A 13,959-nucleotide genomic window follows, 5' to 3' on the forward strand; every position below is an offset into this window, starting at 1 on the left:
TGCCCAGCTAATTCTTGTCTTTTTAGTAGAGATGGGGTTTCACCATGTTGGCCAGGCTGGTCTCGAACTCCTGGCCTCAGGTGATCTGGCTGCCTTGGCCTCCCAAAGTGCTGGGATTACAGGTGTGAGCCACTGCACCCAGCCTAAAGTGATACTTTAAAAATGTAAGTCAGCCAGGTGCAGTCATGCACACCTGTAGTCCCAGCTACTTGGGAGGCTGAGGCAGGAGGGTTGCTTGAGCCCAGGAATTCAAGGCTAGCCACTGCCCTCCAGCCTGGGCAACAGAGCAAGACTCTATCATCTCTTAAAATAAGAAAAGTAAGTCAGATCATTCCACTGCCTTGCTCAAAATCATCCTCAACTTCTCATCTCACTCAAGTAAACCCAAAATTCTTACAATGATCTAGAACTGTGCCATCTAACATGGTGGGCATTAGCCACCTGTGAGTAAATTTAAACCTAATTAAAATAACATAAAATTTTAAAATTCAATCTTCAGTCTTGCTAGCCACATTTCAAATGCTTAATAGCCACTTGAAATATTGTAATTTGCTACTGAGTTGGGCAAAGCAGATATATAGCATTTCCATCAGCACAAAAGTTCTATTGGAAAACATTGGTCTGACATCTGGAATGGTTATTAACTGCCTGCCTGTGGGTAAAACACACTTCCCTGATGCATTTTTTTGGTGGTTGGTTGTTTGATTTTTAGATAACTGGAACTTGATACCAGCAGTTATTTGTGTGATTTAAAATTTTAAAAACTTGTGTCTTGAAGAGAATACAGAATATTACAACCACTTTGAAAGACAGTTTGGCAATTTCCTACAAAGCTAAACGTAGTCTCACTCTATAATCCAGCAATAAATACCCAACTGATTTGAAAACTGTCCATACAAAATGTTTATGGCAACTTTATTCATAATCCCCAAAATTTCAACAACAAAGATGTCCTTCAATCTGTGAATGGATAAGCAAATGGTGATATATCCATACAATGAAATGTGTTATTCAGAAATAAAATGAAAAAAGTTATCAAAACACAAAAGACATGAATGAAACGTAAATAAATATTGCTAAGTGACAGGAGCCAGTCTGGAAAAGCTACATACTATATGATTTCAATTATATGACATTCTGGAAAAGGCAAAAGTGTAGAGACTTTATAAAAAGATCAACAGCCGCCAAGTTTTGGGGCAGGGAGGTACGGAATAGCTGAAACACATGGAGTTTTTTAGGGCAATAAAACTAGTCTATACGAAACTAGAATTGTGGATGCATGACACTATGCATTAGTCAAAATTACAACAGAACTTCATGTTTTCTGAACTTTACAACAGAAGCTTCATGTTTGCAAATATTTTTAGAAATAATTTAAGAGGTTGGGGGAATCTGAGGATGGAATGTAGAATGTGATAAAACTATATTACAAATGTGTGAAACCAACTCACTGAATGTGGTGAGAAAAAAAGTGCTGACCTAAGTCACTTTGAAAATGAGTTGAGTCTGTAAACTAAAGGCAAAGAAGCTAACTGTATGCAGGCATTGGACTCTGGCTGATAAAGTTGCTTCCCACAGGAGTATAGGTTAACAGCACTATACTGCTACATGTGTATACAGAATCAAACAAGTAAATGAATGGCGGATAGTAGGAGTCAGGTTTCCAACTGTTGTAGTGGGAGTCTACACATAAGGGGAAGAGGCTAGAATGATCCATGTGGTAATGCACTAGAGTTGAATATATTAGTATGACCACATGTTTAGTTTAATATGGATACAGATGATTACATATAGAAATATTTATTCATGTGTCTGTATACATGGGTTAGTATACACACATATATTTCCTTGCTCTGTCAGCTGAGAGGACCTAGATGCAACAACACTCCAGTAGCAATGAACATATCTAGTGCCCAGATCTTAGTTTCCAATACCATTCTACAATCAATGCAACCAAGGATCTATGGAGAAATGGCTGATTTCTAGGACTGAGGCAGGAAATATACAAGATGGGCCTGCAGTACTTTGTAGCTCCAGGAAGTAAGGAAACATTCAAAACAAATGAAAAAAACAAATCAGGAATGGGAGTACATCAGAGACAACGGAGCAAAATGAAAGAGCTTCCATGGGCCAAGATGGAACAATTTGACCAACCAAGTAGTAGTGAAATATAACCCGAAGTATAAAGTGAATATCCATGAGTCCTTATAGACTTGTTTTAAATAAATAGGAGTGACCAGACAAATCTCTTGTGCAGAAGAACATCAGATAATTTCTTTTCTTTTCTTTTCTTTTTTTTTGGAGACAGAGTCTTGCTCTTGTTGCCCAGGCTGGAGTGCAATGGCACGATCTTGGCTCACTGCAACCTCTGCCTCCTGGGTTCAAGTAATTCTCCTGCCTCAGCCTCCCGAGTAGCTGGGATTACAGGCATGCACCACTATGCCTGGTTAATTTTGTATTTTTAGTAGAGATGGGGTTTCTCCATGTTGGTCAGGCTGGTCTTGAACTCCTGACCTCAGGTGATCCATCCACCTCGGCCTCCCAAAATGTTGGGATTACAGGCGTGAGCCACCATGCCCAGCCACATCAGATAATTTCTACAGATACTCCTCAAGGAGGGGGAACATAAATCCCCACTCTCAGTGTGGGCTGCATGTAGTGACTTCCTTCCAAAGAGGATACTATGGAAAGAGAGGATAAAAGAGTAACTTTACAGTGGAGAAACCTGACAAATACTACCTTACCCAGGTGATGAAGACCAACATCAAGAGTGTAAGTCAGATGACAGTAGGTACTCTTGATATGATGTGATTAGAGTGGCACTTTATCTCTGGGGTCTTCATCCCTCCAACCCATAACCCCATCTAATTATGTAAAAAATATAAGGCAAATTCCAAGAAGGATATTCTACAAAATATCTGACAAGTACTCCTTAGAATTATCAAGGTCATTAAACATAAGGAAAATCTAAGAAACTGTCACAGTCAAGAGGAACTTAAGGAGACCTAACAACTCAATATAATGTGGTACCCTGGCTGGGGTCCTGGAAGAGAAATAGGACATTAGGTAAACACTAAGGAGGTCTGAAAAGTTATAGACTGTAGTTAATAAGAATGTATCAATACTGATTTGTTAATTGTAACGAATGTACCATATTAATATAAAACCTTAATAATAGAGGAAACTGGATTATATGGAAACCCTCTGTCCTATCTTTTCTGTAAACTAAAACTGTTTCCAAAAATAAAGTTTATTTAAAAAAAAAAAAACTGATATTCCGGCTTCTCTTGAAAACTGAGATCTGGAATCAACAGGTTCACACTCAGGCAACTGTCTGGTGAGGGGATCTAAACCGTTCCCACCGCTCTCCACTGTTGTTCACCTGACCCTCATCTCTCATTTAAAGTACCTGCCAGTTGGCTGCGGTGGCTCACGCCTGTCATCCCAACACTTCAGGAGGCCTAGGTGGGCAGATTGCTTGAGCCCATGAGTTTAAGACCAGCCTAGGTAACATGTCAAGATGTTGTCTCTACTAAAAATACAAAAAATTAAGCCAAGTGTGGTAGCACGTGCCTGTAGTCCCAGCTACTCAGGAGGTCGAGGTGGGAGAATAACCTGAGCTGGAGACTTCAAGGCTAAGGCGACAGTGAGCCAAGATCACACCACTGCACTCCAGCCTGGGCCACAGGAGTGAGACCTTGTCTCAAAATATATATATATATATATAATATATATGTATATATACACACACACACACACATGCATATGTATATATATAGTACTTGCCTGTAGCCATTTAAGTTTGCAATCTCTCATCTAAACCTAGTGTATATATATATATTTTTTTTTTGAGACAGGGTCTCACTCCTGTTGCCCAGGCTAGAGTACAACTAAACCTAGTATAAAATATTATAGGCCAGGCGTGGTGGCTCATGCCTGTAATCCCAGCACTTTGGGAGGCCGAGGCAGGCGGGTCACGAGGTCAGGAGATCAAGACCATCCTGTCTAATGCGGTGAAACCCTGTCTCTACTAAAAATACAAAAAAATTAGCTGGGCGTGGTGGCGGGTGCCTGTAGTCCCAGCTACTCGGGAGGCTGAGGCAGGAGAATGGCGTGAACCTGGGAGGCGGAGCTTGCAGTGAGCGGAGATTGCACCACTGCACTCCAGCTTGGGTGACAGAGCAAGACTCCGTCTCAACAAACAAACAAACAAACAAACAAATAAAATATTATAGTGACAATTCTGTTTCTTTTAAACTCAAGGAAATTTTTCTGCCCTTCCAGACACTGTCAAAAGGCATCCCAGTTGGAGCATTATCCCAGGCAGGGCTGCTGAAACAACCTGGGATTGATGCACCCATCTCTGCTAATTCCATTAAATAGAAGCAAAAATTTGACTTCTTTGCATGCAATTATTTCTTGGCTAACTGATTAAGTGATCTTTAAAAGGCAATTGTCTTCCTTGGCATGTGTTCATAAGTGTCGCAGATGTTCCCGAATCAGTTCTAATCACAGCAGCCTTGAATCAACAGGGCTGCCTGAGTTATCCATCTGCAAGACAGTATCTTGGGGAAGTCCTGAGGACAAAATCTGGGGAAAAATCAACAAGGATTAAGGTTCTAATACCTATCACAGGGCAGAAACCTTCCCAGCAGGTTTTTACAACATGAGCTGACTTGTCAAGGCATCTTTCCCCTCCCTTCTCGGATACTGATCTAAGGGGAACAATGAACATAAAGGAAACTGAGTGGTTAAATGTGCCAAAAGTCAACAATCAAATCCAAGTTCAACTCCACCAAAAGAGGACCTTTTCCGTGGGTCTCACTGCACAGTTGACCTATCAAAACCACCAGTGTACTGAGAATTATCTGGTACTACAGTTCAGCACTGTCTTTCAAAAAACTATTTAAAGAGATCAAAAGAAAAACATACCTGTTCTGCTCTTTTATTATGTGGTGTTTTTGTTTGTTTGGGGTATTGTGGGGTTTTTTTAAGACTATGATCTGACAAATATTTTCATAAACCCCAGAACAGGCCGGGCATGATGGCTCATGCCTGTAATCCTAGCACTTTGGGAGGCTGAGGTAGGCAGATCACCTGAGGTCAGGAGTTCAAGACCAGCCTGGCCAACATAGCAAAACCCCTTCTCTACGAAAAATACAAAAATTAGCCAGGTGTGGTGGCAGGCACCTGTAATCCCAGGTACCCGGGAGGCTGAGGCAGGAGAATCACTTGAACTTGGGGGGGTGGAGGTTTCAGTGAGCTGAGATCGCACCACTGCACTGCAGCCTAGGTGAAAGAGCGAGACTCCATCTCAAAACAAAACAAAAACAAACAAAAAATCCCAGAACCATCTCCTGTACCAACTTTCCCTTTGTACAGCTCTGCCTTTTAACATGAAGAGGTCTTTACAGGCCAGTTGAAAATGTCACCTACTTCCCCCACTTTACTGCATTCACACCCTCCTATACCTACGCCAAAATGGTGATGGCCTGGGACAAGTAGAATTACAGACACAAACGGTGTCTGTTTCTAATGTCGACTCATTTATCCCACCTCTCCGAGTCCCCTTGTAGTTAAAAACCCAAATTCACCATATAAAGGGCCACAGCTCAGAGTCTGGGTGGTGGCATCTAGAACGTAACAGCATGGCCTAGAGCTTGCATATTATCCCATTTGTTCCTCAAAACAGCACTAAGAGGTAGACAGATCCTTAGCACCATGAACATTGTCATCTTCCACCTTGAGCAGGAGCAACCCCAGACTCAGGGAGATGAAGTGACTTAAAACTAGGACATCCAAGCTAATGACTGGCAGAAGATGGACTCAGTCTTCTCACTGCTGTCATCATCATCACCATCACCTTTCCCACCAAATCTCTGCTAAGCAACTACCAAGGCAGAATTCCATGCTGGGTGTTCCATGCCCACAAGGCTTCATTCTGTCCCTTCATTCAAATATTTGGGTTTTGCTTGTAAGTAATCAGGGGAGACAAAATATAAACACAAAAACAGGAAGGAGCATGACAAGGTTGAAAAATGAAGTGGCACAGCAATCAGAGAAAGGCATCTCATTCAATCAAGGGGGACTTCCTGGAGGAGATGGGACTGAGGTGGGCTTTGAGAAATGATTGCTCCCTTGACAGGTAGACTAAAATCAGGAGTCATCCCAGGCAGAGGAAGTGAGCCAGACAGAGACAAAGAGTGGGCCAGCCTGATAGGAACAGGAGGTGTGGGTAGGAAAAGAGGAGATCAGGTTAGGTCAGAGGGGAAGCAGCCAAGTTGGGTCAGCACCTGGCAGGGAGGACAACTGAACCAGCGCATACAGGCTGCACAGCCCTCCCCTCCTGCTGACGGGTCCTTTGCAAGCTTTCCCAACTTGTTCCCATTGCCATGTCTGATGCTGGCAGAGTGCAAAGAAACAGAGCCCCGTATCACTTACACAGGATGGCCTCATCTGTAACTTGGTCAAAATGAGCTGATTAAATGTTTCCCTCACAGATTTCTTTAAATCTATTTGGGCAGGGTGGTGCCAGCAAGAGCAGGGGCATAAATCAAACTGGTTTTGTTTATCTAAAGGCACAGAAAAAGGTGGGGCCGGCCAGTTCACACGGCAGGAAGATGGGCAGCACTGAGCAGCAGAGGTTCAAGCTGCCAGAGCCCGAGGGAGCCTCACTGGGGACAGGACTGCAGATGAGGATGACAGAGGGCGCAGGTCACAGCAGAGCCCATGGAAACACACCCACCTCTTCCCAAGGTCCAGCTTTTCTTTGTTTTGGTTTTTGTTTTGAGACGGAGTCTCCCTCTGTTGCCCAGCCTGGAGTGCAGTGGTGGGATCTCAGCTCACTGCAATCTGTGCCTCCTGGGTTCAAGCAATTCTCGTGCCTCATTCTCCCAAGTAGCTGGGATTATAGGCACATGCCACCACACCTGGCTAATTTGTTGTGTTTTAGTAGAGACGGGGTTTTACCATGTTGCCCAGGCGGGTCTCAAACTCTTGAGCTGAAGTGATCCACCCACCTTGGCCTCCCAAAATGCTGGGATTCTAGGTGTGAGCCACTGTACCTGGTCAACCCAGGTCCAGTTTTTATGCATTAGCTCTCCACATACCCTGGCTGAGATGGAGTAGAGGCCACCTCACCTGTGCCAGGTACTGCCCCTCAATCTCAATTATACAACATGCAAAATATAAGTCCAATTCTTAAAGCCAAATATCACACATGCTAAACTAATAGTCCCAATTTAACAGAATGCATGGCATATAATAGGAACTTAGTAAATATTTCTTAAGCAAATAATCAGTTAATTATATAGATGAAAACTATTCTATCAGGATGCAGAACTTCCCAGAAAATAAACTGGAAATAAACTCATATTCCCCAAACACAAACACAGATGGGACCGTTCTACTATTTCCTTTTTTACAGTGCTCTGTGTTAAATCATATTAAGAATTCTGAGCCGTTTCACATCCTCCACTGAATAGGAGAAATAAAAACTAGCTGAAAAGTATCTGGGAGAGGTCACCCAACCTTTCAGTCTCAGACTTAGGGCGGCCAGATAAAATACAGGATGCTCAGTTAAATATGTATCAAGTGGTGCATGGGACATACTTATACTAAAAAAAAAATTGTTGTTGATTTGTGATTTAAATTTAACTGGGGGACTTTGTATTTGTATTTGCTAAATCTAGCAACCCTACTCAGACTTTTCATTTTTTTTTTTTTTTTTTTTTTTTTGGAGACAGGGTCTCACTCTGTCACCCGGGTTGGAGTGCAGTGGCGCAATCTGAGCTCACTGCAACCTCCACCTCCCAGGCTCAAGCGATCCTCCCACCTCAGGCTCCTGAATAGCTGGGATTACAGGAGCACCACCATGCCTGGCTAATTTTTTGTATTTTTGGTAGAGACAGGGTTTTGCCATGTTGCCCAGGCTGGTCTTGAACTCCCGAGCTCAGGCAGTCCACCCACCTTGGCCTCCCAGAGTGCTGGGATTGCAGGTGTGAACCACCATGCCCGGCCTCAGACTCTTTACCTATAAAATGAGAGTGATGATGATGATTGAACTGCTGACCTTACTGGGGACTTGCTGGAAAAACATCCTGTGTCTAGAACTCTCATGACAGAGTGGATGCTGGAGGCCTGGGGTCAGGGCTGAGTGAAGGGGATTGAGAGCAAAAAGAATATCGGGGCCAAGGGCAAACTTACCCTTCATCCTCTGAAGGTTCACTGAAAAATCAACTGACAAAAGGCTGATTCATAGGAGAAAAGGCATACAAATTTACTAACATGGGCGGGCGTCTTACAAAATATAAGATCTCAAAGAAATGGCCAGATGGTTGATGGTTTTATACCATCTTGAGATTACAGAAAAAAGCGGCATGGCCAAAAACAGGTTATGGTGGCAAATCAGGTTATGGTGGCGAGACAGGTCATGGGAAGAAGAGGAGAGACCTGGCTAGCAAAGGTGGTCTTAGTATATAGAGGAAACCCACAGATAGAAGCTCTCAGAGAGAATAGTTGGTAAACATTTCTTTCAGACCTTTAAAGGTGTCAGACTCTCTGTGATTCTCTCCTAAATCTGAACAAGAGAGGACTTCAGAGAAAGCCTGGCTGCATCAATACAGATTCTCTCTACAGGTGCAAATTTCCTCCAGAAAAGGCAGCTTTTCAGCTATTCTGATATTTCCAGCTCTCTACACAGCCATCTTGAAATATGTCATAGCAGTACATTTTTGGATAAAATATTTTGGTTTCCTTCAAGGACAAGGGGACTTTTAGAGTGAGGCAAAAAAAATTTTTAACCGTGATCATGGTGGTGGTAATTGTATACATTTACCAAAATTCATTACACCGAACCCATAAAGTTGGGGAATTTTATTACATTACATGATTCCAAAATATAGTAAAAGTATGTTAGTTTGGGACTCAGTCATTTGACTCATTGTTTTACTGATATGATTTATTTTATCAACTTTAGAAAGAAACCACATTAATGTAATAGGTCAGAGCAGGTTCTAGAAATCAAATCCTGCCTCCAACATTAACAGTATGACTTTGGGAAAATTGTACCTCAGCGTCTTCATCTGTTAAATTGGACTAATTCTAATGCTAGCTCATACTATTGTAAAAATTAAGCTATTACAGGTGAAGTATTTGGTACCAAAATCAGCACACAGTAACTACTTGTTATTATTTCAGATTGATTATAAATACCAATAGCCATCTAAGATCTAAATAGTTTCTTTAAAAATGTAGTAGTTTGTGTAGAAAGGGGGAAAATGATAAATATTCATGTAAGATATATGGAAGTTGGAAATTAGACAAAGAAATTTCCATTTTAGTATTTTGAGAAATCTGGGATAAATATGAAATATTTATTAAAATCTATTTTATTAAAATCTATTGTATACCCTACTGAGGGCACTGAGCCATGGTAATTCAATATTTAAAGGCCCCAATAGTAAATAACAGACAATTTCTACTTCATGTCTTACTAAAAAGAAGATCAAGAATAAAATTTACTCACTCTATGCCTCTGCTTCTGGACCTGCTAGAATTTGATTCATCTGAGTTTTCCTGAAAATAAGCATTTTCCCAAGTCTGTTGGGTAAGAAGGGCCAGATTCAGGAATGCTTGAAGCCTCTGAGTCCACAAATGTTTGCTGAGCATATATTATGTACCAGGCTCTGCAAGCAGCTGGCCCCTAATCTTCACAGGCACACTGTGAGGCTGACATCCATAAGGACCCATTTGCTTGTTATTTCTGATGAGAAAATTGAAGATCAGAGGAGAGGTGAGGTGATCAGCCAGGACGCAGTTGATCAGTCACAGGCTTTCTTGCTGCCTCCTGCTCTGCTCCCGCCCCTTCCCCACCTCAAGCTGCAGGAAGACAGAGGAGGGTAGGAAAGGATACCCTGCCTCCCCCTGCCAATGCCTGAGACACCCATCCTTCGTCTTCCTTTGAGATCCCTGCCTCTGCAGTCCTCACATGTGTTTCAGTCACAAGTAGCTTCTTATCTTCCAGAAGTCTGAATCTATGCCATTCTTCATTCAATCATTTGACAATCGTTCCTAAGGACCTACTGGGTCACAGCACTAGTAATATAAAGATGACCACTCAAATTAACTAGTAACCACATTACAACTGTTCTTGGTTGACTCCAAAGATACTTAATCACACCTTGAAAATGGACTTTTCCGATGCACTATGATGTATGAGCAAGAAGGCTTGCTACAGTGACAATTTCAATAGCAGAAAAAACAAACTAAGCTGTCAGTCAACAGAAGATGGTTAAATGAAACATGGTGTATCTAACTCACTAGAAACCCAGAGACTATCTGAAAAAAACTCTCTCAAAATGAACAAACAAACAAACAAACAAAAACAGCTGTTGCCCCTGGGCAAGTTTTTTCTGTTTCCTCTGTACATTTTTTTTTTTTTTTTTTAATAGAGACAAGGTCTCGGCTATGTTGCCCAGGCTGGTCTCAAACTCTGGGACTCAAGTAATCCTCCCGCCTCAGTCTCCCAAAGTACTGGGATTACAAGCATGAGCCACGGTGCCTGGCCTATACTTTTGTTTTTAATGTTAGGTATGTGCTCTTTATAACCTAAAATCTGAAACAAAAATACAAAAAGCACTATTCATGGGGGAGTGGAGGAGGAGGGTAAAGTTTATTTCTAAACTTTCATTTACTTCTGTAATCCATTTTGAAGACTTATAACACCTCCTTATAAGAACAATGAAACCCATTAGAGCAGACTAATAAATCAGTCTGCCTCCCAGAGAAAATACTGTCAAGACAGCAGGGTGAGAAACTATCCTAGCTTGGTAAGTCATGTTCCCTGGTTCCCAGCCTGCCAGTACTTGAAGCCTCATGGCCATTCGAAAACAAAACTAGAGACACACCTTTTTAAATGGGGCAAACTTAAGAAACTCTGGAGACAAAGGAGATTAAATACCCATGTACAAGACTCCAAAGACTCTAGGCCTTGATCTAGACCCAGTTTCCTAATTTTGGAGGGAGGCATTGTCCTGGGGAACAGCGGGCACTGAAATGGGGCCCAGCATAGCCCCAGCGCCCTGCCAGGCGGGGCTAGCGAGGATCACCCGGCTGCGGCTGCGAGTGGCTTGGAAGAATCACCTGCGCCCGGTTCCCTCATCTCACAGCTGTAGGCGACCAGGCGCCGCAGCATGCATTCATCCAACTGTATGCCAAGCAATTCAGTTCATCCTTACCAGGACCCTGTTTCACAATACGAAGCCCGAGGCCCTGAAAGGCCCAGTGTCTTGCCAGAGTCAGAGGAACAGAGCGCTTTGGGGACAGCTTTCTCCACCTGTCTCAGTGGATGGGCTCGTACCCGCCTCCAACCTGCTCACCTGTTCGTTCCAACCGTGCAGCTGGCTGTAGCGCACCCTGCAGAAGAGGAACCCGTCCAGGTACACGGAGTACAGCTGCAAACACACAGACACCCCGTCCCGGGTGAGCCGAGGGATAAGTGAGCATTGCCACCGGCCCCCTCCCTGCCCACCATGACCCCAGCTCTGGGCGCACCACGTAGCGGCCCCCCAGTGCGTCGGACCGCTGCTGGGACACCGGGATACAGAAATGCATCTTCATGGCTGGGCGGGCTTGGGAGTAGCGCTGGGAACCCGACCTGCGGCGGCGGGCGGTGCGCGGCTCTGAACTCGGCAGCGGTGGACGCAGCAGGGCCTGCCACGCGACTCAGGGCGAACCCCGGCGCCCGCTCTCCCTGGCCCGGGGCGTCCACAGGTGGGGCCGGGGCCGGACCGCGCCGCCTCCCAGTCCCCGCCCCATCCAGCACCGCCGCTCTGGTCCCGGGATAGGTGGTGACCGGGGCTGGGGCGCATCCACGGCCACCCCCACCCCGGACATCGGCCACTGTTGGCATTTTCTCCAAGAAGGCCCGTGAGGGGCTTGAAAACAGTTTGTGTCCCATTACCTGCCAACGCTGCCTGCAGTGCACTAATTAAGATTTCTGTAATTACATAGATCTAGTAACTGCCTTATGATTAGCAGAGTTTGTTTGGTCAGTTTTTTTGTATTGACATTTGTTAAATGTAACACAAGACATGCAGCAATATATGCAACCCTGCTTTAGTATTATTCTTTCAATCTTGTTTTTCCCCCTTAAATTACCAGAAGCCCCCCAAAATGGAAATGGCTTGGCTCTCTCTTGATCCCTGAGAAGCCCTCATTTTTAGACAGGTGCATTCACATAAACACTTGGTTCTCTGGACTACCCAGTGCAAGTTCTTTCAACAGTCTCTCATTTTTAGTTGCTGTGGAAAATAATCTTCCTAATTCTCTTATTTTAGTTAAATGAAACTAGAATTCCTCCTGCCTTGCCGTGATCACAGAGCACAGAGATGCTGCAGCTCTCGCCAGCCTGTTCTGTAGCAAGCCCTGGGCTGACTCCACTCTTCCCTCTTTCCTTTAATCCACCCATAACTCTTCCAGGTAAACAGATGACATCCTACCATGGATAAAACAGGCCCAGGGGGTGGAGGAACTTGTCCAAGCTCACAGGGCATTTTTTTCATGGGTCTGAGTCGTTTACTGAAGGATTTCATCAGGATCATTGAAAGTCCTTTCAAATGCCAGTCATCCCTGGGGTAAGAGTTGCATGCCTGAAATGGGAATCTGAGACTCACAAAGGAGAAGGGACACCCGCCAAACACCGGTGCCTCCTGTGTGCTTGCTGGGTGCCAGGACCTGACATATGCTATGCCATTTAATTTTCACAAACACCTGTGGGCTAGGAGCCATTGACGGTTCTGGTCGTATAGAAAAGGAAATTGAGACTTAGGGCCATTAAGTGAGGGAAGCAGTATCATATAGTAGTTAAGAGAATGGCAACAGGAATTCATGTCCCAGCTTAGTGGCTTCTAGTTGAGAGGCCTTGGGCAAATTAGTGTGTTTTTTTGTTTTTTGCTTTTTTTTGAGACAGAGTTTTGCTCTTGTTGCCCAGGCTGGAGTGCAATGGCATGATCTCAGCTCACCACAACCTCCGCCTCCCGGGTTCAAGTGATTTTCCTGCCTCAGCCTCCTGAGTAGCTGGGATTACAGGCATACGCCACCACACCCAGATAATTTTGTATTTTTAGTAGAGACGGGGTTTCTCCATGTTGGTCAGGCTGGTCTTGAACTCCTGACCTCAGGTGATCTGCCCACCTTGGCCTCCCAAAGTGCTGAGATTACAAGTGTGAAATTAGCGCACTCTTTAAGCTGCAGTTCCTTCTTATGAAATCATGTTAATAACTCTACTCACTTCAAGGGAATTTTCAGTCCAGGATAGATGGGCCTTAGGGTATTTCCCCTGCCCATAGGCCATCTCTGATCTGGAAGGCCTCCCTATACCAAGGCCAGGGGCATTCCTGAGTGCCTCTTGGGACAAAGCCTGATCACAGCAGCTCTGGAATCTGGTCTGATCTTCAGGGCAAACCAGAGCATTTTGGTTAGACCCAGAAGTGGCCCCAGCCTTCCTGGAACTTTCCTGCTCCAGTGAATGGCCTGGACCCTGGCTTCACCCCATGGCAATGTCCAAACAGGGCCATTTCCTTCCTTTCACTAAGTGCCCCCCTGGAGTTGAACTGGAACAGGACAGGCCTCTGTGCAAGTCACCGTCCTCTTGCATCCCTGACCTCTGCTGTAGCCAGTCGGCTCTTATTCAGTCATTCAGTCAGTGAACATTATTGAGCTGCTTCTGTGTACTCCACACTGTGCAAGACAATCTTCAAACATGACCAAGAGATAAATATAATAATAGTAGCTGACGCAATTGGAGGTGCTGCTCTGAACACTTTACATGAATGAAGTCATTTAATTCTCACAATTGCCTGAAGTAGGTACTGATGTTATTCTCATTTCACAGATGGGGAAACTGAGGCATAGAGTGATGAAGAAACTTGCTCTGAATTGCAGAATTTGTGAGTAGTA

General features: G+C 44.1%; 1 protein-coding gene across 1 annotated transcript in view; it reads right to left on the bottom strand.

The window, feature by feature from the left end:
* Window positions 1-11,767, bottom strand: part of SNX31 (sorting nexin 31) — a 76,631-nt gene extending 64,864 nt beyond the window's left edge. Inside the window, exons 1-2 of the mRNA XM_055286920.1 lie at window positions 11,554-11,767; window positions 11,379-11,453 (exon numbers count right to left, since the gene is read on the bottom strand). Of these exons, the coding sequence (XP_055142895.1) occupies window positions 11,379-11,453; window positions 11,554-11,619 (141 nt within the window). The 5' untranslated portion in view covers window positions 11,620-11,767. The remainder of the gene's footprint in view (window positions 1-11,378; window positions 11,454-11,553) is intronic.
* Between the last annotated feature and the right edge of the window lie 2,192 nt (window positions 11,768-13,959).

The sequence above is a fragment of the Symphalangus syndactylus genome, chromosome 7 (genome assembly GCF_028878055.3).
Source record: "Symphalangus syndactylus isolate Jambi chromosome 7, NHGRI_mSymSyn1-v2.1_pri, whole genome shotgun sequence".
Lineage (NCBI taxonomy): Eukaryota > Metazoa > Chordata > Mammalia > Primates > Hylobatidae > Symphalangus > Symphalangus syndactylus.